Raw genomic sequence first — 24,446 nt, forward strand, 5'->3', positions numbered from 1 at the left:
CTGATCCAGGCAGTGGCTGCGTCTGAAAAGTTTGCTGCAGTTTTCAAATGGTGACAAAGTGTTTGGTGGTTAACCAAATCAAAAGCTGCTGACAGGTCAAGTAGTAAGAGCAGTGCAAGCTTGCCATTGTCTTTTAGGATTTGGATCTGGGTAGTGAGATCTATTAATGCAGTTTCCATGCCGTGTCTGGGTTGGAAGCCGGATTGCCTTAGTCCCAAGAGATTGTTCGATTCTAGGTAGGCCTGTATTTGTAGATAGGCTGCTCTGTCCAGTATTTTTAATAAGAAAGGTACGGTTGTTATCGGTCTATAGTTAGACGGGTTGGCTGGGTCAAGAGTAGGTTTTTTGAGTAGTGGAATGACCCACGCGTCTTTTAGGTTATCAGGCACTACTCCGGATTTGAAGGAGGCATTGATGAGGTTGGTAATAAATGGAGCCAGATCGTGCGCTGCTGCTTTGATGATCGGGGCAGGGCAGGCATCACCTTGGCAGTTTGATGGTTTAAGTTTCCTAATGATGTTTTCAACTTCCCAAATTGAGAGGGGTGAGAAACTGTGCTATGCGAGTGAAGAAAGACATTGCGACATGACACGCGTAACTAGGCAGCACACTTTAAGTATGGATAATGTATAGACCGACTCACATACATTTGCACTGAACAAAACCATGTATGCCAATAAGTCACGCTACATAAAGGACGGCAGGCCGGATTGTTAGTTTTCTTTTGCGTACTTCTTGAGATGGCCCATGAACGCGGTATGTGTACCTATTGCGTGCAATTCGTATGTGTGCAGCGCTTCCATTACCTATACGTGTTTGCATGAAACACCATCACAACAGGCACTGGCATAGCTGTCTTAAGTTGTGGAGATTGGTTGCTCACGGTGTGCACTTCAAGTATTTTCGCTACGTGCGTGCCAAGCCTAGCGCACTCTGTCATGTGAGCACCTCACTCCAGAAAGGAGCAACATAAAGAAAAGCAAAAGCACACATGCGGACACAGAGCATACGGTTCCAGAACATTCTCATACTGTACAACCAACACTTTGAATTGATGCAAGAGCTTTATTTTCGCTCCAGAATGATCATGAGAACGTGTAAGGTGTCTGCTATCACCGCTCTTTTATTTTGCAAACAAAATCCAGTGTGCAATGCCGTCTGTGCACTTCTGTCCTTTCATTGGGGTCTAGCAAAGTAGAAAAAGGAATAATGTACGGAACTTGGTGGCCCATGGGGAAGAAGGCATTTTATTTCCAAGATGAAGAAGGTACCAGTTGTTGCCTCTGTGATGCCTTATATCCAAAACGTGCGCAGGTTGGTTTGTATGGCCGGAACCGCAAATGGACAAACAGGGCTATATCGGTCGGCCCAGATTACAACGACTGAAAACATATTGGTTATAGTAATCCTGATATGCTTGCTCCACCACCCGTCTGTTGGAATGTGGAAGGGGTGGCAAGCGTAATAAGGTGCCAGATATCTAAGAAGAAACTGGAATAAGAATAGATGTAGGTAGGCGTTACTACTGTTAGCGTGTAGGACAAGAGTTTGCAGGAAGGATGTTGTCATAAGTGGCTGCCTCAATGAACATGTAGTGAGTGTTATTGAGTAGAGTCATATGTGAACCCACTGCTTTGCTCTCTGTTGTGTATGTGGTACGGTCCTTGTCCGGCGCCACACAAGCAAAATGTCTTTCAAACATTCCTACCAGCCGCTCCTTGCATGCGTTTCCTTTTTACCATCCTGGTAAACCTTTGTCTCCGATGCTTTGTCTGCCGTCTAAAGAAATCACAGCTCCTGGGAACTAGAAATCAGAAAACGACAATACTAAGAGACTGAAATACCAAGTACCTCCCACTTCCCATACTCGGTTTAGCTTGGACTAGCTTGCATACAAATTCCAGCTTCTGCCCTCCGCTCCGAGTACAGATAGCTTGCCGGTGTGTAGCGTAGAAGTGAAGAAATTAAGAGACTATTAATATTCAACGCGTCTAGAAAGACATTGCACATACAAGTTACGTTTTACATTGCGAAGCGATCAAGATCTAGATTAACGCCTCACCAGAATTTATCAGCTTATCATCCGTATCCAGTGTGTCGTAGCCGATCTGGCCAACTAGTCTTCAGTGAAGTAACTGGAGTCGGGTGCCTACCAGATAACCTCACCCTTGGGTACTCCGTTTATTACGGTGAGCTAAATCCGTGACCCGACAGCCATCCATGTACATTAGGGAAGGGGAGAGACGGGCGGTCGGAGAGAAAGCAATAGAAACTAATATTACCTACATATCCAAACCCACTGAACACCAGTTTCCAGAGGAAGCAAGTTCATACAGGTCGCTCCCAGCCTCACGTTCCTCTGGAGGTTAAGCCACCAGCAGACCGCTGGGGAAGAGAGAGAGGGTGAGGTTTTCTGGAGTGAAGAGGTAACCGAGTGAGGGGGCAACGCATCAGAACAGCCTGACCAGGCACTCCTGTAGGGCACCAGAAGTAAGCGTTACAGAACGCTAAGCCCACGTCACCAGCCGTGCCCGAGTGTCATGGAATCAGGGGTAGACCAGTAAGCAGCCCTTTTGGGGAACTTGCAAACAGAGGTGCTCGCAGCCCGTTCAGAAACAAACTCAGTGCGAAGGGAAGCAGTACTTAATAGAGAAAGAATCGATGACTTGGCCAAACACCTATTGGTAGCGGAAGCAGGCCATGTGCCACTACCTCATTCATCTGATGGGACCATAGCTAGGGCGCCCCATATACATGTAACCACCACACCTACCGTTCCCCTGGCCCCTCCTGAACAATTTCTAGGGGACCCACAGAGGTATGCTATCTTTATGAACCAGTGTAGATTACATTATGTGTGTCAGCCAGGGGCCTTTCCTATGGAGCAAATGAAGGTGGCTTTAATGTCATATTTGGATGGCCATGCTGCTATTTGGTCAGTGCATTTAGTCAATCGAGATGAGCCCATCCTGCATAATGCTGGTGAATTCTAACAGGAGTTAGACAAAGTATTTGCTCGCAGAAGCCAGGGGCAAGCATTACATGGGGAGTTGTTGGCCTTACTGCATTGACCACCGGAATTGCTAGTATACATCACTGCATTATCGCTCAAACCAATTGTCCTGGACAAAAAAGAAGAACCATTTTCTATAGGGGTCTGCGTGGGGAACTTAAAGATGTGTTGGCGCAAGTGGTCAATACGCCGGAACGATGTTTAGAATACATCAATTTAGTAGTACAGCAAAATCACCGATTACAGAAGAGAAAGGCAGAGCATGCCCGGTCGGCGAATAGGCCCTTATACATCTGCACAAGCGGAACGCAACCCTGTGCTCAGGTGATTGCCCCAGAGCCCTTGCAGTTGGATAGTGTGAGGGGGCCACTATCCAAGGAGGTAAGAGACTTTGGCAGGACCAGTCTTGCTTATATTGTGGCAAAGCAGGCCACTTTCTGAAGGAGTGTACTAGGAAATGAAGCAAACGGCCCTTTGGAGTAGCTGAGGTGCTCCCAGTGAACCCCAAAAGGTCCTACTCCACCGGTGGACAACTCCAAGACTCGACAAGAGTAGGGATCGGCTTGTCGAGGGAGCAGAAATCAACCACGGTCTCACACCTTACAGTACCTGTCATCCTTATCAGACTAGAACAACCCCAAAAGATGTAGACCTTGGAAGCCTATATCAACTGCGGTGCAATCAGTAATTACAGAGATATGAAAGTGGCGCAGAGAATCGGAACACCGGGGCACCAAAGGAAGAAGGTGGACAACATAGTCTCGGTGGATGGTTTACCATTGTCATCTGGGCCAGTAACACAGTGTACAGAAGAGGTTGAACTATTGTGCAGAGACGGCCACCGAGAGCGTATAACCTTCAACCTGATTAATGCCCCACAATTCCAACTAACACTTGGCATGTCTTAGTTGGAGTACCACAATCCTTTTGTTAACTGGAAAACGCATACAGTAATCTTTCCATCCGAGTGCTTTCGCACCTGTAGAGAAAAAACGACCTGCCATATACAAGGAATTTGAAGACGTGTTTCAAAAAGAACAAGCCAATACCCTTCCTCCCCACCGGCCATATGACTGCCAAATCGATTTGATACCAAGCTCGCAGGTTCCATGTAGCTGCATTTCTTCTCTTACGCAAAAAGAAAACCAGCACTAGCGACAGTACTTGGACCAGTTCTTGGCAAACTGATTTATTCAACCATCCAAGTCCCCAGCTTCTTCTGCTGTCTTTTTTTCACACCAAAGAAGGAAGGGGACCTCAGAACTTGCATCGATTATAGGGGACTCAATAAGATAACCGTGAAGAATAGGTACCTGCTACCTTTCATTCCTGTACTGTTGGACCAAATTAAAGAGCGAAGATACACAGCAAATTGAATTTGCGCTGGGCTTACCATTTACTCCGCATAAAGGAGGGGGAATGAGTGGAAAACTGCTTTTCGCACCAAATTTGGATTATTCAAATATACAGTCATGCCCTTTGGCCTGTGCAATGCACCGGTGGCTTTCCAGTTGTTTATGACAGACGCTATACGAGAACTCCTGGATGATTGTGTCATGGTCTATATCAATGATATATTGATCTACTCAGCCACTGTCTACTCGGCCACTGAAGAAGAACATGTGCTTCACGTTAAAGCTGTCCTAGCAAAACTCTGCGAACACTGTATGCAAAGTTGGAGAAATGTTACTTTCACGTGACCAGCAATCTTAAAGTGGCCCTTGCTTACGTCTGTGAAAAATGTGCAAAGATTCTTAGATTTCGCTAACTTTTACAGGCGATTCATACCCCACTTTTCAAACATTGCACACCCCATCACAGCGTTACTGAAAAGGCACAAACCCTTAATGTGGACCGGTGAAGCTGAACAAGCGTTACAACTCAAGGCACAGTTTATCTCAGCACCGATTTTGAAACACCCAGATCCTGAACTTACATTCATCGTTGAAACTGATGTGTCCAGGATGGCAATGGGAGCTGTATTGTCCCAACGAGATCCGACAACTAATCAATTACATCCTGTGGCGTTTTGGTCCAAGAAATCCTCCCCTGCAGAACTGACCTACACAATAAGTGACAAAGAGTTGATTGCCAATAGCTGCTTTCAAAGAATGGCGTCATCCTCTGTTAGGCGCAAAACATGCAGTTACTGTCTATACCGACCATCGCAATCTATAATATCTGTGAACAGCACAGGCGCAAACTCCCGTAAGCGTAGATGATCCCAGCTCTTTACGGAATATGACTTTGCCATAACCTTCCGTCCAGGAGTCAAAAACGGAAAGGCGATGCCCTATCCTGCATCAGATGGAATGTGGAGGGTACCTGCAAGGGTAGGTCCGCTCCCTTAATCTCCTTGATCCAACTCAGGAGTTCAGACCAAAAAAACTGGGCAGAGGGGCAGTCCCACCAAAGATGAAACCAGGACCCTCGTTGACCACAACCCCTCGGGCAAAACGGGGAGGACCCCACATACATTTTGGAAAGCCTCTCAGGAGATGGGTGCCACGCGTGCAACATTTTGAAATTATGTTCCATAGCCGCGGTACACAGGGTACCTGAAAAAAGGGCCTTGAAAACGTCCGACCACGTAACTTCCCCAATTTCCCCCCTACCCAACCCTCCCAAAGTTTCCTGAAAGGCTGCCTGGGCTCAACCTCCGCCGTAATCAGTGCTTTATAAATTTTGGACAGGGAGCCCTTCCTACTATTGGAGTCGATGAACACACTCTCCAACGGAGTGGGGGGGGGGGTGAGTCAGATCCACTACCCAGCGAGGGTCCGTCATAATGCCCTTCACCCTGACCTAGTCAAAGATCGAGATCTGAGGAACTCCCAGAGAATCCACCAGACTATCATAGTCTATAAATACACCCTGCCGAAACAGCTGAGCTGCACGGTCCAGACACCCATCCGACCACCGTTGAGTTCCCCGAAAATCTCAGCTATCAAAATCAAACAGGGAGCCCACACTGAGGACAGGGGGGGGGGGGGGAGGCCAAGAGGACAGGGACACATTCCCCTTATCATTCTTCCACAGCGACCACAATACAGACAAGGTGGGGTGTACTTTTACAGCTTTAGGAAAGGAGGCTCCCCTCGCCCACAACAGGTCTCTCACTTTTCTGGGGTGGGCATGAACATCTTCAATATATGACCAATACGTTCTCATCTCATCCCTTAAGTGCTCCAAGAACACCCTCAACTGAGCCGCCTTATGATACCTACGAAAGTCAGGCAACCCAAAACCCCCAAACGAATGCGGGAGAATCAAAGTATCATACCGAACCCTCAGTTTCCTCCCCCTCCAGATAAAGCGACTCACCGCCGACTGGAGAGTCCTAAAGAAAGACTCTGGGATAGTGACCGGGAGGGAGGCAAACAAGTAGAGCAGACGGGGGAGCACGTTCATCTTGATCGTCACCATATGGCTAAACCACGATAACGTTAAAGGGGACCACCACCGGAGATCGGTGAGAATCCTCACCAAAGCCGGAGGGGAATTAACCTCATACAGCTTCGTTATATCCCTCAGGATCAATACCCCCCCAAGTAGCGCGTCACCTCCCGCTCAACTACGATACCTTCCCATGTGGCCCTCTCCCCAACCTCCAAGCCAGAACTAGCCATAGGCATCAGGCATGATTTCGTATGGTTAATCTTCAACCCGGAGAAGGAACCAAATGTGCTAATTAGATCAAAGAGGCTAGGCAACAACTGCCCTAGATTGGTCACATACATCAGAAGGTCGTCCGCAAATAAAGATAGTTTAAACTCCAACTCGCCACACCTCACCCCTGCTATACCCCGATGTTCTCCAACAGCTATCGCCAGGGCATAAAGCAGAGGTGAAATCGGGCAACCCTGGCGGTCCCCCGCGAGAGAAAAAAAGGAGACAAGGTCACACCATTGACTGCCACTCTGGCCGAGGGGCCATTGTACAGGGCAGCTATCCATTTACAAAATCTGTCCCCCAGGCCCATTCTCATCAAGACCTTGCTCAAATAGGCCCACTCATCCCGGTCAAAGGCCTTTTCTGAGTCGAAGGATAACAGATAAGCCTCCTCCCCCGAAAGAGCCACTTCATGCATCAACCCAAGGGACTTCCTAATGTTGTCGCTACCCTGCTGCCCCGGGACGAAGCCCACTTGATCACCATGCACTAGGGTAGGAGGTGAGTCGCCAACCTATTTGCCAACAGCTTAGCTAAAATCTTCACGTCTGTGTTTAGTAGCGAGATCGGGCGATACGACTGACAATTTCTCTGATCCTTCCCTTCCTTGGGGATTACAACAATACGGACCGAAAGCATGGAAGGGGGAAGATGCCCCGAGTCCAGAACACTGTTAAAAAATGTAGCTAGGAACGGCACCAGGGTACCCCGAAATGTCTTATAGAAATACACAGTAAACACATCATCCCCCCGGGGCCTTACCCGATTTCATAGCACCTATAGTATCTATCACCTCCTGGGGCGAAATAGGGCTCTCCAAGAGGGTGGCTCTCTCGGAGGACAAAGAGGGAAATAGCAAGGCCTCCAGAAAATTATCTATGTCCGCCCCATCTCCCTCATATTCAGATCTGTACAGATTGTCATAAAACTTCCTGAATTTGTCCGCAATCGCGGAGTCCTCCCTTCAGATCTTCCCATCCGGCAGGGCAAGAGCCTTCACACGCCTGCTCTCCCTAAGCTCCCGGAATCTCCACGCCAGAATTTTGGCTGCTTTTTCACCCCTCTCCATATACTTTTGCTTAAGAAAGGACAATTTCCTTTCAGTTTTTCCCACAAGGAGAGCAGCTAACTTCACCTTAAGCTGCTGAAGCTCCGCCAGCTTCCCCGGGAAGATCTGTGACCTCAATTTGCCCTTCGGCTGAATAGCCCCAATCTTGTCCCTCAGAAGCTTTTCCTCCCTACCCCTCTCTCTCTCTTCCTCGCCGCCCACAATCCAATAAGGACACCCATAATCGTGGCCTTAAAGGCCTTCCAAATCCCCTCTAGGCCCACCTGCCCATTGTCATTAAACACAAAAAATCCTTCAATGGAGGTCCGGACAGTGCGGGCCAGCACCTTATCTTTCAACAGGAGGTCATTACAGGCCCACTGCCTCGGCCCGGGAAGAACAGCGGGAATCCCTAATTGTACCCTCACCATATCGTGGTCTGACCACGGAGTCACCTCCACGCATACTTCAGAAATTCTGTTATACAGCCACCTATCAACAAGCACATAGTCGATTCTAAAGAATGACGTGTGGGGCTTCAAGAAAAAGGTAAAAAGGGTATCCGAACCTTCTTGCGCCAAGTGCGAGTCCCAAAGCCCTAATTGATTGTTGGTGCACTGAAAGGAAGATGCGCGGCACCGATGCGTCTGGGGGTCCGCTGCCGGGCGACTAGGCATCCTATTCCCCTCGAAATCGAGGACCATGTTAAAATCGCCCCCCACCACTAGCGTGCCTTCTGTAAAAGTTACAATTTTGAGCTTCAAATCTGACCAAAAGCCCTCCAGAGCCTCGTTGGGCGCATAAATGGAGACCAACGTGACCCTGGATCCCCTACAGTCACCCTTGACCATTACATAACGGCCTTCTGGATCACAGACCTGGGCACGAAGAGAGAATCGGGCCTTCTGAGAAATCACCTTCGCCACCACCCTCTTCTTGACCTTGGAAGAAGCATGCAAGACTCTGTGAATGGACTTTGCCTTCAAAACGGATTCACCTCCCTTCACCCAGTGAGTCTCTTGAAGGAATAAAACATCAAGTTTCATTCTATTAAACTGCTTGACCACCAAAAACCTTTTATATGGGGAGTTGAGACCCTGCACGTTTAAGGAGCCCAGCGCCAGAGGAAAATCATATTCACCCATTTGGTTGCAAGAATTTAGACATTGGTCCCTGAACAATCAAACTTGCAGGAAAAAACCTTGTCAGGTGACTCTCCAAAAATTCCCCCAAGCAAACACCACAACGGTAATCAAACCATCCCCAAACCATTTGAAACCCCCGCCAACCCCCACCCCCAAAACCCCCCACATTACCGAGCGCCTGGTCCGACAGCACCATCCAACCGCTGTCACACCAGGCCACCACTGGTCGTCTCCACCCGGGCTGCCCGAGACTAAAAAATGGTGCACAATTCTGAACCCCCCCCACACGCCGCACAACTACCCCCCACAAACCACACTCAAACACACTCCCCCCCCAAACTCTAAGCACCTTCTAATTAGCCACGTTCGCCCCTCTTATTCCTTTATGCCAGCCTCCTCCGGGCCTAACGAGAACCAGAGCACACCAGAGACCCCCCTGTACACCACATGATAAACATCCTTCTTTGCTGACTCGGGGATGGAGGTGTCACTTTTCTAAACTTCCTATGACATCGAACTCTGCGCCTCTCCACAAACCGGGAGGGCTTCCTCTGTTCAGACTTATTCCTAGGGCCATCTGACGTGCCCACTCCTTCGGTTGAATCTCCCAAGAGTTCACCCGTCACCCTCTGTATGTCAGCTTCCGTAACAAGGGAGTACTTGTAGCCATCAACTTCAAATGCAAGAGAGAAGGGATGACCCCATCTGTATCGCACTCCCTTAGACTGCAACCTTTTAGTCAAGGGGCCACAAAGTCTCCTGCGCGCTAGTGTGAACGCCGACAAATCCTGATAAATTGCTATTTTGGAACCCTCCCAGGCGATGTGCCCCTTCTTCCTGGCCAAGTCCAAGATCTTCTCTTTCTCAGAAAAATAGTGAAACTTTACCAAGACTGATCTCGGGGTACCTGCACGTCCCCCCGCTCGGTGGGCTCTATCAATTGTCGGCTCATTAGTGTTCCCACCATCAAAAAGAGAACTTATTATTGCTCCGACTGCTCTCTCAATGTCAGATTGTGTCTCCCCCTCCTGCTCCGGAATACCGAGGAATCGCAGATTGGACCTCCGCTCCCTATTTTCCAAATCGTCCAATTTAAGGGAGACCTTCTCCTCCCTTCTCTCGAGCTCCGCCAGGCGCATATCAAATTGAGTTTCGAAGAGATCCAACGATGTCTGATTAGCCTCCAAAGCTTGGACCCGGACCTCAAGCCAGCGCTCCCGGGACCACCTCTCCAGCACCCGAGCCAGGCCCCAACTCAGCCGCCGAAGGGGACCAAATGGTGCCAACAAGGCCAGGCGCCCCCGTGCCCCGGCAGAGATCCCCGCCTCCTCACCGTAAGCATAGGTGACCAGGAATCCCGGGGAAACTCTCCCCCCTCCGCGAGGGAAAGCCACTCTCCTGCTCCTGCAGGAGACCCAGCCCGGGCGACGGAGCCCACCAGCAAGACCACACCGCGTCGTCGAGGCTCCTCCGAAGCTGTACCAATGGGCGCCGCTTCTCCAGACAGCCTCCAAGCACCAGGCCCGCTCCCTCCAGGACCCGTAGTGATAGTCTGCCCACAAGGTCCCAGGGCACCTCCTCACCTCCGTGGGAGCAGGCACTGCTCCTATGTGCCCACCTGAAACTCAACCGTCCAGCAAGCGAGCCCCACCCCGGGGGCAGGACCACCCTCTGGGAGCGCACACCAGACCTCCTCCGTCGCTGTAGGGGGCTCCCCTCCACCAGGCCCTACACCTCCATGGGATGGGGCCTCAGCTCTCCCCATCACCCCTCTCGTCACAACCTCAACAGAAGCAGACGATGGCCAGCGGGAGGGGCAGGAGACCCCCACGGCCCCCTGTCCACCAGCAAGCGAGGCCCCCGGACACTCCCGCCTCGACTAGGCAGTTTGCGCTGGGCCTCAAAGGTGGTGCGCCGAAATCCCCAGCCCCAGCACACCTGCCAGCAGCTCCTTACCAAAGGCAGGCTAAGGCAGACCCTTCTGTCGTCTTCCTCTCTCCGGTCCGGGACAATTCTATAGATGGGCCCGGGCACCCAAGCTGCAGCTGTCCGCGCGCCGACCGCCCCTCCCCCTCCGACCACTGGGGAGCGCGATGTGGATCTCCTCGGCGGGGACGGCAACCTCCCAGGCTCTTCTCTCCAACCCTGCAGGCCCGTTCTCAGTGGCGGCGGCAGCTCCGAGTGACGGAAAAACACTCCGACGGTGCTCACATGTTGCACCAGTTCCCTGGGGGGGGGGGGTCAGGAGATCACTTACGGCATGCTAGGGGGGCCCAGATCGCCAATTTAGGCACCCGCAGTCGGAGAGTAGCCGAGGAGCATCAACACATCCCGGCGCCCCCTGGTGGCTCCGGGAACAGATGTTTATGCAGTTCTAGACCCTGTGGCTATTACCCCAGGAAGTAAATTGTTGGGATTGACAAGTTGAACGTTGTCTGCTTTAGATCAGCTGTGCATTGAAATTAGGCAATATCTAACACCAGAACAGTTACAGGTTTGGGTGTGCCAAGACCCTCAACGAACCATAGAAGATGGCGTACCGTACAATCGAGGGCGCCTATACTCACTGGAGCTGAACATGCAAGACAAAGTTTTACACAACTACCACAATGCTTTAACCGCTGCCCCATCCTCCAGTCACCAAAACTCTAGTGCAAATTCCGCAACATTTTTAGCAGCATAAGTGGGGATAGTTCTGGTAGGTCTCGAGCATAGCCAGGCGTTGCTTGCCGTGATAGTGGCTGTGGTGAGGACATTGGTTCGTTTTGGATTGAGTGTGGCAAGAGGTGGGGGCTGTGTGGGGATGCTAGGAGAGCTAGAGGAATTGGAGAGCGGGAGCTGGTTAGCAGCATTGTTTGTGGACTGGCTTGGTGGTATGGTGGAGCTAGGCTCCCATAGGGCGGGGAGGGTCATTTGGTTGGAGCATGCTCATAGTAGTGACATCTTGGAGTAAGGTGGGAGCTTACCCTTTGAGCTAAACCACTCGAGGCTAATGCAGGTCGAGAGAAGCTAGGAGCTGGTGCGAGTTGAGTGGTGTGGGACTGATGCGAAGCAATCGCGTTATAGCAAAGGAGGGGCCATTTAGGATAGGCAGCATTTGCTGGCCATTCGCTACGGATCATTAACAATGGAGGGACTGAGTTCCTTTGATGGGCTATCATAATCCCCTCTGGAAACGCACATGGTTAGAGGTAGATGGGCGAGGGGGTTGGAGTGAGCACTGGCCACAAGTGCTAGGGTGTTGGTATCGTTGACTCTCTCTGGGTGCTAAGGCTGCCTAGGCATTCTGAATGTTACTCTGATGGAAGGAAAGGGGTTGGGCAGGTAGTGGGAGAATGTTGCTGGCAACGTAAACGCACATAACCATTTTCAGCTACCATATATTCCCCGGCAGAACAGGACAGGCTTACTTTCCGGCTGGTGGCTTGTAGTCGCTGCTGGGCTGCAGAGAGCTTGTGAGGCCTCATGTCCTGGCCTTTGTTCGTGGCCGGCTCTGCCATCCGGCTTTGGGGGGTGGTGTCATTTTCAATGAAGGTCGGCCAAACCGCTTCTCCTGACGCTCCGTATGCAACACAAAGGTTGTTGCTGTCTGTGGGGTCGGCAATCTTGGCATGGCTTGCTCCGGACAATATTGAATGGGCTTCGAAGGTGCTGGGGTCCCATGGAGACCACTAGGAGCAGCAGAGCTGCAGAGAGCTTGTGAGGCCTTATGCCCTGGCCTTTGTTCGTGGCCGGCTCTGCCATCCAGCTTTTGGGGGGTGGTGTCATTTTCAATGAAGGTCGGCCAAACCGCTTCTCCTGACGCTCCGTATGCAACATAAAGGTTGTTGCTGGCTCTGGGGTCGGCCATCTTGGCATGGCTTGCTCCGGACAATATTGAATGGGCTTCGAAGGTGCTGGGGTCCCATGGAGACCACTAGGAGCAGCAGAGCTGCAGAGAGCTTCTGAGGCCTTATGCCCTGGCCTTTGTTAGTGGCTGGCTATGCCATCCGGCTTTGGGAGGTGGTTTCATTTTCAATGAAGGTCGGCCAATCCGCTTCTCCTCACGATCCGTGTGCAACACAAAGGTTTTGCTGGTGTCGGCTATCTTGGCAAAACTTGCTCCGGACAATACTGAATGGGCTTCTCTGTGCAGTAGAAGGTGCTAGGGTGCCATGGAGGCCAAGAGGTGCAGCATAGATGTTAAGATTGACAAAAAAAACATCTGATGGCAGCCAACAACTACAATAAAGAATACTCTTACAACTGTGAGTCCCTGTGGCATAGGGTGTGGGCAGGTAATCTGTTAGCAATGACCATAGCAGGGGCGAGATTTATTATTATATTTAGCATTAACAATGAAATGATAATTATGACAGGGTTAACTTAATTATGCTATTGTCTTTTAATGTTACTTTGTTCATCATTGAATGTTATATGTGGTTTTGTGAAAGGTTGAATAAACCAAAGCACAATAATAATAAAGAATATTTCAGAGGAGAAATGCGATGTGGCCATAATGTACTTGCAGCTTTTCAGAAGTAGGATGGCATGTGTGGTGCGCATTTTGTGCTAAATTAAAAGAGGTATTAAAGATTGTATTTTGTAAAAGGAGCACCACAATTAAGCAGGTAGAGCTTTGTCCACAAAAGAAAGATGGCCTTGAACTTCGTAATTAGCAATTCCAAACAAACTGCTTAGTGACCTTGCCAGGGGGAAACTGTGTTGGTTACCAAATGGATGCCTACAAATCCCTTTTACCAATTTAGCATTCACCAAAATGGGAGCAAGACCTTTAAGCAACTCCAAATAGGCTTAACCTAAAAGAGGCAACCCATCCCCCATCTGCCCAATTTCTTAATTAAGATAGTGACCTATAAGTGAAATTGGAATACCCAGCAATAATGGGCTCCCATTTTACTTCAAGCGGGCGAGGTTTGATGACCATAAAATGTACCTTCTCATTTAGTAAAATTATGATCTTACTATACAAGAACCCAGAAACAAGGTACACTTAAGTATATAACCATTCAGAGTCAAAAAAGCATGTCTGCGAACCACTTGCCTACCTAGGCAAGCTGTTCAGAGACATACTTTTTACTTCAAGTAAAGGCAAAGACAAGCCCCCAGTTTGAGAATTTCTTTGCAATGGGCCTCCCCTTAGGAGGAAGAATGTGGCAAAGCCTTGAGACAAGGACTGGTAGAGACGTAAACATGACAGGGTTCTATCAGACCGCAATGTTCATTATCAAGTACATCCTATCTTTAGATCCCAACAAGGCCACAGCATGCAAGCAACCAGCGGAAACAGACACTACGCACCAATTCGGCCAACCATTTTACAATGTTCCAAGACGAGGAGTAATAATAATAATAATAATAATATGTTATTTATATAGCGCCTTAATCCAAAGCGCTTTACAGAGCACATATTTAAATACAATATCACCCAACCGAAATTGGTACTCATTTATCGACCTCGGCAGGATGAAAGGCTGAGTTGGCCTTGCCGGGATTCGAACCTGCGACCTGCAGACCAAGCTCAGATCGCAGCAGCGAGCACTCAACTCGCTGAGCTATCTTAATGGCTTAGGAGAAAATAGTAGTAGTAAGGGCAACAGTAGTGGGGTTGGCCTTGTTCCAATACATACAATCAAGAAAGCTGAAGCCAGGAAGTGGCAGTGAGATAGTCCTGTGTGTCTTACAGAGTTTGGTGCACAAGAACATATGTAAAAGGGGCAAATATTTACAAAGAGCATAGTGGGCGAACCCAGCAAGTTCATCTCAATGACCTTACCTCAAATCCAAGGTATCTTCAGCACCAAACCAGGCATGTATACCCTTGTCCAGTGAATTAGATGCTATTTCATCCCATTTATATATAGAATTTATAAAGCACAAACAAAACGCCTGCAGGCGCCTGGTCCCAAACTTTGACCTTCCTTTCTCAAACTCGCCAAAAGTCTTTCCTTCAATATTTATTTAGCAAGTGCTCATTTGTGATCCTGCCTGCTATTTCCCAGCTTTGGAGGTTCAGCCAACAGAGTTGCCCTACTTAATTTCAACAACTGTTAGTAGAGGAGACATAATGACTAAAAGTCTTGTTTGTTACTTAATTTTGAGTTTAGTAGTCGATAGTTCATTAAATGTGTTCTATTTTGTTATTTGTCTCAACATTATGTTAATTCCTTTCTCTCCTGAATGGTGTTGCACTGAATCGCATGCCCTGTGCCCCGGATTTGTCTCCTGGGGAGGATAAGAGTTTGGGTAAAGTGTATCCAAACAGCTTTGCAATCTTTCTTACACCTAGTTTATTTTTAAAACATCTTTTTATTCAACGTTTTTATGTTTTCTTTCTTTCCTTTTGTTTCTTATACCCAGAGCAGAAATTCACAGAGTACGATTCATTGATACAGAACCTGGTACATACTACAAAACCCCAAGAAGCTCCTCACTCTCCCAAACATGACCAAGTTCAACAGATCTCCCGATTTCATTCTTTTGCCGGTTCTCGCCTTTCATTCAGTCCTATGTCTCTTTTCTCCCCTGCATGGCGTCTCTCAGATTCAGGGGGTGTTTCAAATCTGGCAAAGATTGCAGTTCATTTAATAACTGGTTCCAATCCACCACCACCCCCCTCCTCCAATATTAGGTCTCGGGTACGTTGCAGGATATCCAATTCCGCCATTCCCCACTTTTGCATGTCTCCCAAACATTGCTGTACAGATGGGCCCTGGGGCTTCTTCCAAGCTATGGCCATCCTCCTTTTGGCTAAAATCAACATGAATTGGGCTAGTTGTTTCCGCATCTTATGCCGACACCACAGATTGCCAAAAACTATCACCAAACACTCCCACATCATGTGCCAGATCCCTGCCGGACCAGCCCCACATCTTGGGCAATATGTACTTCGGGTATTATTCATTGCATGTAGTTTCACAGGGGTTACATACCCTTTGTATAGGGCCTTGAACTGTATCAGCTGGAATCTGGCATTCCTTGAAACCTTTTGGATCTGCTCTCACATTACTCTCCCCCCCCCCCGTCGGCCTCGGTGATCTGTCCTCCCCAGCATCCTTTTCCCACTTGCATTTGACCGCCAACCCCTCTAGTAGAACTAGTTCCCAAAGTGTGTGAAAAATTTGTGAGATATCCCGGCCCTCCCCTCCCCCTGCGTCAGCAGCACCTGTATTAATGTGGTGGGCTTCTCCCAGATTTCTGCCCATATTTTCGCTAAGCGTTTAACCAGTGTGCCATAGGCTGGGAGTTGTCGCTTAGAGATCCCATACCGTTGTCTCCATTCTTCAAATGGCATCACCTTCCCCCCCTTCAGAACATAGCCTCCCCACCGTGTCACATCCTTTCGCCATCAATCCTGAGAACCCCATTTTTGTTTTACCACCGACAAAAGTACTGGATCCGCGCTCCACTGTAAGCTTGCGCTATAAAGCCCCAACATCTGCCTGTTTCACAACAGCTTCTTCCAGATCTCCCGCACTACCCGGAACACTATTGTGGCCCCCTTCTGCCTAATGCTTCCCCACAGCAGCTCACGCCACACCAATGTATCGTTAAGGCTCCTGCTAATCCCGCCAGGTATCCCCCCCTCCTGTTCCCCCCACACCCTGGTATACCTCCACATCAGTACCGCTTGGAGTTGTGCCGCCATAAAGTACTACTCGTAATTCAGTAATTTAAGACCCCCCCCTCTTGTCGTGGACGTCGCAACGTTGCTAGCAATACCCTCCTCCTACCTGAATTCCACAGTAGCTTCCCGACCTTTATGTCCAGCATCCTGAAGAAGACGTTCTGAATGGTGTAGGGGATGTTAGTAAAATAGTAACCAAGTCTCGGGAGGATGACCGTTTTGCACAGTGCCACTCTGCCCATCAGTGACAATGGTAATTTCTTCCAGAAGTGAATTGAGATGCCTATTCCCGACAATGCCCTCCCTGTATTATACACAAATGTCTCCTCGATGTTATGGAAGACTTGGATGCCCAGGTACCGGAATGACTCCCCTTTCCACCTGAAACCCCAGTTCGGAAGAGTTGTAAAATCTCGGTTACATAAGCCCCCCAGCAGGAACAATGACTTCTCTCTATTAATGCGGAAGCCAGAGCATTTACGGAAAATGCTCAGCATTTCCATTAGGATCTGTAAATTGTCCAAAGGGGGTCCTACGTAAAGCAGTAAGTTGTTAGCGTATAAAGAGGCCACATGTCGTACTCCTCCCGCCAGGATGCCCGCCTCCCTCATCTCTACCCTGCAAAACCTTGCTAACGGTTCAATAATCATTGAGAACAGTAGAGAGACCAGGCAGCCTTACCGCGTCCCTCTACTTAACGTCCATCGCTGCAACACCCACTCATTCGTCTTCATTCCAGCCATTGGTCTATTGTATAGAAGACGTAGTCACCGGCACATTATCCCCAAGCCTGTAGGCTCCCAGCACCCGAAACAACCATTCGCATTCCACAGAATCAAAAGCCCCTCTAATTTGAGTAATGGTGTGCAGAGGTTGATCCTGCCGGATCAGCCAAGCCAATAGTCACCCGCCTTATCTCATCCCCCATGAATCCTCCCATCCTTCTGTTTCCCCTCGTAATCCTGTGCTTCCCGATGAGATGCCAGCGTGTCCGCTAATTCCTTTCTCCTATCCCATCCCGCATCCATCTCTTGTTCCATGTTTGCTATCTCCCCTTACAGTTCCCGTAGCTGCCCCTGCAGAGTTCTCCTGATCCCTGTTGATTTGGCTATATGTATTCCCCGGATTGTGACCTTAAAGGCCCCCCATCTTTCCACCGAGCCTTCATTGATTTAAAAAAAAACTGTGTTCTCTTCCTTCAGTGTCCCCCTAAAAAAACCTCTTCCAAAGCTGTGCCCGAATCTCTCCAGCAATTCCATGCTGACTTCCAACGTAGGAGAGTGATCTGACAGGATCCTTCGTAAATATTCTGTCTCACTGAAACTACTGAAATGTTCTGCCCCAACAAATAAATAGTCCAGTTGCGAATAAGTTCCATGTGCCCCAGAGAATAGTAGCCACGATCCTGTCCATGAGACTCCCTTCCACAGCTCAACCAAGTCCCAGTCCCCCACCATCTTCGGTAATGATGACGCTGCATGCTGTTTATGTAGCCCTGATGTCCCTGTGCTATCCAAGCTAGTGTTTAGAAGACAATTAAAATCTCCCCCCCTCATATGAACAATCCCTTGCGATAGCCTCCCACCAATTGCATAACCGATGGGAAATAATTATCATCTATGCTGGAAGCATAGGAGTTGACCACACAAATGTCTATTCCCTCTAGTATGCCCTGAAGTGCCACCGTCCTTCCCACCTAATCCAGGATCACCTTGCCTAGCTGTTAAAACACCCCCGCTGCCACCCAAATCAACCCCCGTCTGGCAAATTTTGAGAAAGATGCACCTACTACCGTCACCCCCACCACCTTCTGAGCTGATCTATGGGTTTCTTGCATCAGTGCTAGCTGCACCCCGTGTAGTTAAAAAAAGAAAACATACCCGCTGGCATTTCCATTTTTTACCCAACCCCCGGACGTTCCTGGTTCCAATATTTAAGCCTTCACCAGCCATCCCTGCTTTGGTTCCTCATTTCCCTCATCCTATGTCTTTCTGTTCTATTACCCCTCTGTTGTGTGTATATCGTCTCGATCTGCTCATTGAATTTTCTCAGACAACAACCAACTAGGCAACCATGCCCAACTTGTTTGCACCCCCAAACTCCCCTACCACACCCAACTGTTCTCCCATTCCCCCCCAAATTCTCATCATCTCCCCCTCTCTTCTCGTCATCCCCCTGCAACGCCCATTTCTAAGCCCCTCTTCCCACCCCCTAACCTTCCAACCAGGGACCAGTTCCCCCTTCCCCGTAACTCTTGATCTTTGATGCGGCTTACCCCACCTCGCCCCCCTTCCCCATGGGTGAATGGTCTTTGGTTTAAAACTGGCCCCGTTCCCACCTGTCTTCACAACATCTCTAACGCTCTCTTTGCTGATATCTCAGCCAACTCCTCAAAGGTCTCGTATGCCACCAGCTTTCAGCCCAACCTTCATCAAGTGCCCCTTTAGTCTCCTGGTTGGGACATCCCACCCCCTTCCAATTCTGTGGATTCAAGCCTTGCAGTGTTGTATCAAACCAATTCCATACCTCCTCGGGGGTCGTGAAAAACCACGATTTCCCACCCGTTATGACCTTCAATTTGGCTGGAAAAAACAACATACACTTCATATTAAGGTCTCTGAGGCACTGCCTCACTGCATCATATGTTTTCCTTTGCCGTTGCACCTCTAGCGTAAAGTCCGGGAAGAGGCGGGTCTTGAATTCCCCACTTCTTAGAACCCCACCTTGCGGGATTCCTGCAAAATGGCATCCCTGTCTCTCAAACTCATGCCCATTGCCACAATCACTCTTGGCAGGACTCCATGTGGTGGTGGGGGGGGGGGGTGTTTGGGGAGGAGCTCTAACGGGCAGTCTGAGCCCTTTACGCTGTAAAGATTTTTTAACAAGAGAGCCACTCTAGGTCCCTCGTCTCTTTCCGGTATTCCAACCAGGCGGCTTTTGCAGTGCCTGGATCGGCCCTCTGCATCCTCTGCTCTAGATTCCAAAAATCCTGGTTGCCCCCACCAAGCCAACTGGCGAAACACTTGTGTATGAGCGCGATACAAATAAAATATATCATAACCACTTGATTTTTAAGTCGGAGGTCATCTTTCACAGAGCTCACTCTCTGTTCTACTTCTGCGACCATCTTGCACACCTTTCCGAAGGTCCTCTCTCACCAGGGACACATCCACACCCACCTCTTTAATGCTCCCTTCCAGCTTGGATGGCCTCCATCAATGCATCCAGACACACTGCTACCGCACCCCATACAGTTGTGCCTCCTGCCCCACATGCCGTCCCTTCAAGTTTTTGTAGCCTGCTTTCGGGTCCAAGTACTTTTCCATTTTTTGATGCCCCTTCACCATTTTTGCTACACCCAGGAGCTGTACTATCTCAGAGTTCGTGGTGGTGCGCCTTCAGGGGTCCCAACTGTTTGTTTTGAACCCTCGCACACCTTTGTTATAGCTATGCGTGCTCAGCTGGTCGGGAGTCTGCGCATTGCTTTACACCATTCCCCTATGGCAATCACAGTGCTGGGTCCTGTTTATGAGGAAATTACTGCAGCTGCCAGTGTGGTGCTTGCGTCCCTGCTCCCGGGGCTCTCCCTCACCTCCACTCTCTGTGTCGTCGTAGTACCTCTGACCATTGGGGGGGTGGGGGGGTGTCCGCTGTAAATCCACGGCTGCTTTGCTCCCAGCCATCTCCACCTCTCTCCTGGCAGCCGCAAAGTCTTTCTGGCGCAGAGGGTGAGGTGCACCGCCTAAATCCTCTCTAGCCCCCTTCAATCTCCTACCTCCACCATTCCCTCTCACCTCTCGTCACCCGTCCTTGTAGGGCGGGCCTAAAGCTGTTGTGTCTTCTCCCAGGATACGGGTACACATGTATTGCCTTGTGTATTTCCCCCAGTCCAATTCAAAGATCTTTGTGAAGCGCGATTACTCTCACGCTCCTCGTCGGGTCAGAGTTTCAAATTACTGCAATCTGAGCCCCCCTGCCATAGTACCACACAGCCAGCCTCTCTGTTGACTGTATGAACACGCAGGACCCCAATTGGCCGGGTCCTGCTGTCCTGTTTGCAGCACCACACCTCCTTATCAGAGGGGTCTCACTTATGCCGTTAGGGCTTTGGCCCCGTTACTCTCCTCTTTCAGGCGCAGCCCATGTCCTGCCGGGTGTCTGACTCCCCACTGGCCTAGGTGGGAGCGAGTTTTTGGAGCAGGGTGCTGCCAGAAGAATTGACGCACCAGGTCTAATTGTCCTCCGATCCCGAATCAGATGTCCGCTTGCTAGTCGGTCCAGGCCAGAGCTCTATCATGGTCCGATCTAAGCACCCGCCACAATATCATAGGGCTGGCCTGTCCATTTTTTGTAGGGCATGCAGGCTCCCAGTCAGCCGGATCCTGTTGTAATTCTGCGTCCCCACGTTAGTGGTGCCTCACTTTCTCCTGTGGCTCTCCACTGATCAGGCTGGGGCAATACTTGCCAGAACAGAGTGCGGTCAGAATAGTGGCTGCAGCAGGTCCAGTTTTCCTTCGACCACAAGTTGGCTGCCAGTCTGTTAGTACCGGTGGCCATCTTGGATTGACGGTTCGCTTTCTCGACGAAGAGCGCTTGTCCGGTCCCCAGGATTCCGAGGCCGCTTCCCGTTCCTAAATCGCATCAGAAGCTGCACCAGCCTTTCCGCAGTCAATACCCCACTTATAGTCTTTCACGTCCGAAATAGGATATCAACTCAGGATTTCGACAGGCAGCCCGGGAGCCTTGGGAAACTACGTGTTCATTCTCTGGCAGCTGGCCACGCCCCCTTTCTTACACTTAGTTGGTCAGATAAGAATTGCAAACAATTTAATGAACATGGGAGAAGAATAGGGCCTTCTTGTTCTAGTGTAGCAGAGAGATTCTTTGGAGGGCTACACAAGATCTATCAATTTTGCACAGGTCTGACAATGGGAGTCAAAATTGCAAACACAGTCTTTGCTTACACAGGTTTTACAAAATAAAGCCACTAGCTTAGTACTACTACTGGGTAGCATTTGACACAGTGAACGTAGGGTAAAGGAGAAACCTAAAACAAAAATACAACCATAGTCAAATATAGTGCAGTAAATACTGAAACAGGCCTCTTTAATGTATCTGGTTGGAGCGTTTTTCCCATTTTGAAGAATGAAAATATAAGTCAGCAGTAACATACCCTGAGTCCATCTGCTGAAGATGGTGTCCATGCTGGTCGTTTTGCCCCATACTAGGTTAACAAGTCCTTCATTCAATTGAGCCATGACGGTCCCTGAACCTGGTGCTCTCTGTGGCTGAAAGCAGCTGCGATTGGAATCCTACTGCCAGGTGCATGAAGTCCTGCCCTTGAGCTCTTCCTTTGGCTGCTTAGTCAAACTGGTGGCACTACAGAGATGCACGAGGCGAAGCCTGAAAAGGTAATTTAAGAAAAAACAATCTATCGGTTTGAAGCACTAGTAAAATAACAAATACAATCAACTTTTAAATCATTTCTGTGCAAGCATTCAGTTAAGCTATTGAAAGTCCTTGGACTGTTCTTACAAAACACATTCTTATCACATGATGATAATTTGAAAATTAAGCATGTGCATTTTAAAAGACGTGCATGGAGTTTAAACTGTATAATTGTACGTATAGTATACGTTTAGTGTAAAGTGACATTCTTCAGACCTCGCTAAACTGTTTCGCGAGAAAGAGCATGAGCAGTAGTTTTATCAGGCGATTGTTTACCTACTTCTGAACTTTACAAACTTGTAGTACTCCCCAAAATAGTTGATGGGAGGAAAGGTATTTTGAGACCCCCTCCCCTCCATTCCAACCCGCCTGCACATTATGATTTGTCCAACGGCTACCCATGCGCCTGTGGCCAGGGATGTCGTTAGACGCGGGACGGCGCATATGGATGCAAAACTCTATCAGAAAGCGGACTACAGACTCCATTTTTGAACCACACTCCGACTCTGTACATGGTTACAGAGGGCTCATGAGCAAACCAGCTTGCAGGGCTGCAGCTCTCCCTTCAAGATCGCGCACAGTAGGTCAGCTATTTCCCTCACCCTCCTCCCCTCCGTGTTCCTACAGCAGGCCGTTTCTCACAGGAGACTAGGCGCGAACAAACTACAAGACAAACACTGTATCTTTCACCTTCCGCAGTCTATCGCTGACCTATGAATGACCAGGCAAAGCTTGGGTTTGAGAAAAACAATTCATCCCCACAAACATGTCCCAGTGCCCTTGCAGACCCTACATTTATGACACAGGTTGTGGATAACCCCACAACGTCACTCCTCTTTTAAAGTAACAGACACATACCCCACACATGTGTGCCATTCCGTTTCACCCATAGTGCTAAATTCTCTGTGAAGACTATAAATCTCCTTCTGTAGTTTTCGAATATTATGGATGTTCACAATCTTGTTCAATTAGTATACGTTTCCCATGTATGTAATAACAGCACAGCCACAGGGCTAATGTAAATAGATTCATTCTCGCAGCATGATGATTATGGTAAACATAACAGCATAACTTATATTGTAATCAGAGTTCACTCATTATTTTGATGTACCTGTAGTCACAATGACCTAGTTTTACGTCATCCTAATGATTTACATATAACCCCCACACAGTGAACGGGACCCAGCTCAACAGACCCCAGAGCTCTCGCTCTCCCCTTTCTTGCAGCGCCGCACACTCAACCCCCACCACCCCTCCCCCCTCATGCTGGGCTGATGGCTGAAGGCCCTTGTTCTCACTAATGTGCTGATGCTACAAATGTAACCTCTCACCCTTCCGCTGAGCCTGTACTAAGTATCCACTCTCCCCTCAGCCCCCTGACGCATGATGTCACCATGAACTTGCCTTGCACCCCCTGACACTGGTTAAAGAAATATGGATAATGAGCTCCTTACCCCAAAGTCTTTCGATGTAACAACTGCATGCCCCTTATCGATGCACTACCCCTGCTCACCCCAGACCCATGATCCCATGTGTGGCAATATATTCTTCTCACGATAACAAACAATAAATAATTGCCTTAGGAGATCTAAGGGAATAATTGATGAATGTGACAATATAATCTCATGAAGAAGTTTGCCACCTGGACCTATGTATTCTCACTTTTGTTGTCCGGGTCAAATGTTTAGTAATATATCTCTCATGTGTTAAATTAGATGGATGATGGTCAAGGTATGTGTGGCCACAAGGGCAACTTATGTAGAATAAATTGTAACATCTCGGACATCATCTGACCCTGCGCTCCACCCCCGAAGAGCCCAGCTGACCCGTGCACCCTGCACTGGCACCACGTGGACCTCAGCCAATCCTGAAGCACCGGACTTACAGATTACAAAGTGTCTAGTCTTCGCCACCCAATCCCCACGACTTATGTGCCCGCTATAGTTTACATCATCGATGATGTGATTTAGTAATAAATATGAATGCTTTTCTATTGTCTGGCAGAGCGCTCTCTGAGTTTGCAGAGTTCTCTGCTTGCCTTATTTGGTTTTGGATACACTTTACTTTTTATCTTCACCCGCACTTGGTCCAGGTCTCATTCCCTCCTGGGGTGTGCCCATTAATGACTCTCATTGGGGAGTTATCATTGCATTTTTGGGGGACGCTCACTTTCAAGTGGTGACCCCGGGACGTGATTTTGTCCTTTTGGCACGAGACGTCCCCAGCAGAGACCCAGGGTGCGCTCCCTCAAAAGAGCTGCCTGACTACGGCAACCGGTACACTTAGACGTGCGCACGCAGTAGGGCGAGAGGGTACGAGTCCCACTTTGCAAAACCCACTGTACCACTCGCCGGAAGCCGGGGGCGGTCATCGAGTGCGGGACAGCGCCTGGATAGACCAGGTCCAGAAGGTCTCGGATCAAGACGGACACGTGAGTATCAAGTTCGAGCGATGCTAAAAGAAGCCAGAGGAGGGATCCATGTGTAGCATACG

The 24,446-nt window shown here is 49.1% G+C and overlaps 1 protein-coding gene across 3 annotated transcripts in view; it reads right to left on the reverse strand.

Annotated features, from left to right (window-relative positions):
• Positions 1-24,446, reverse strand: part of MINDY3 (MINDY lysine 48 deubiquitinase 3) — a 1,607,185-nt gene that overhangs the window by 1,461,359 nt on the left and 121,380 nt on the right. For all 3 annotated transcript variants that reach the window (XM_069648406.1, XM_069648407.1, XM_069648405.1), the window contains exon 2: positions 21,679-21,908. In XM_069648406.1, the coding sequence (XP_069504507.1) occupies positions 21,679-21,763 (85 nt within the window). In that variant the 5' untranslated portion in view covers positions 21,764-21,908. The remainder of the gene's footprint in view (positions 1-21,678; positions 21,909-24,446) is intronic.

The sequence above is a fragment of the Ambystoma mexicanum genome, chromosome 2q (assembly GCF_040938575.1).
Source record: "Ambystoma mexicanum isolate Mex_15411 chromosome 2q, UKY_AmexF1_1, whole genome shotgun sequence".
NCBI classification, from domain to species: domain Eukaryota; kingdom Metazoa; phylum Chordata; class Amphibia; order Caudata; family Ambystomatidae; genus Ambystoma; species Ambystoma mexicanum.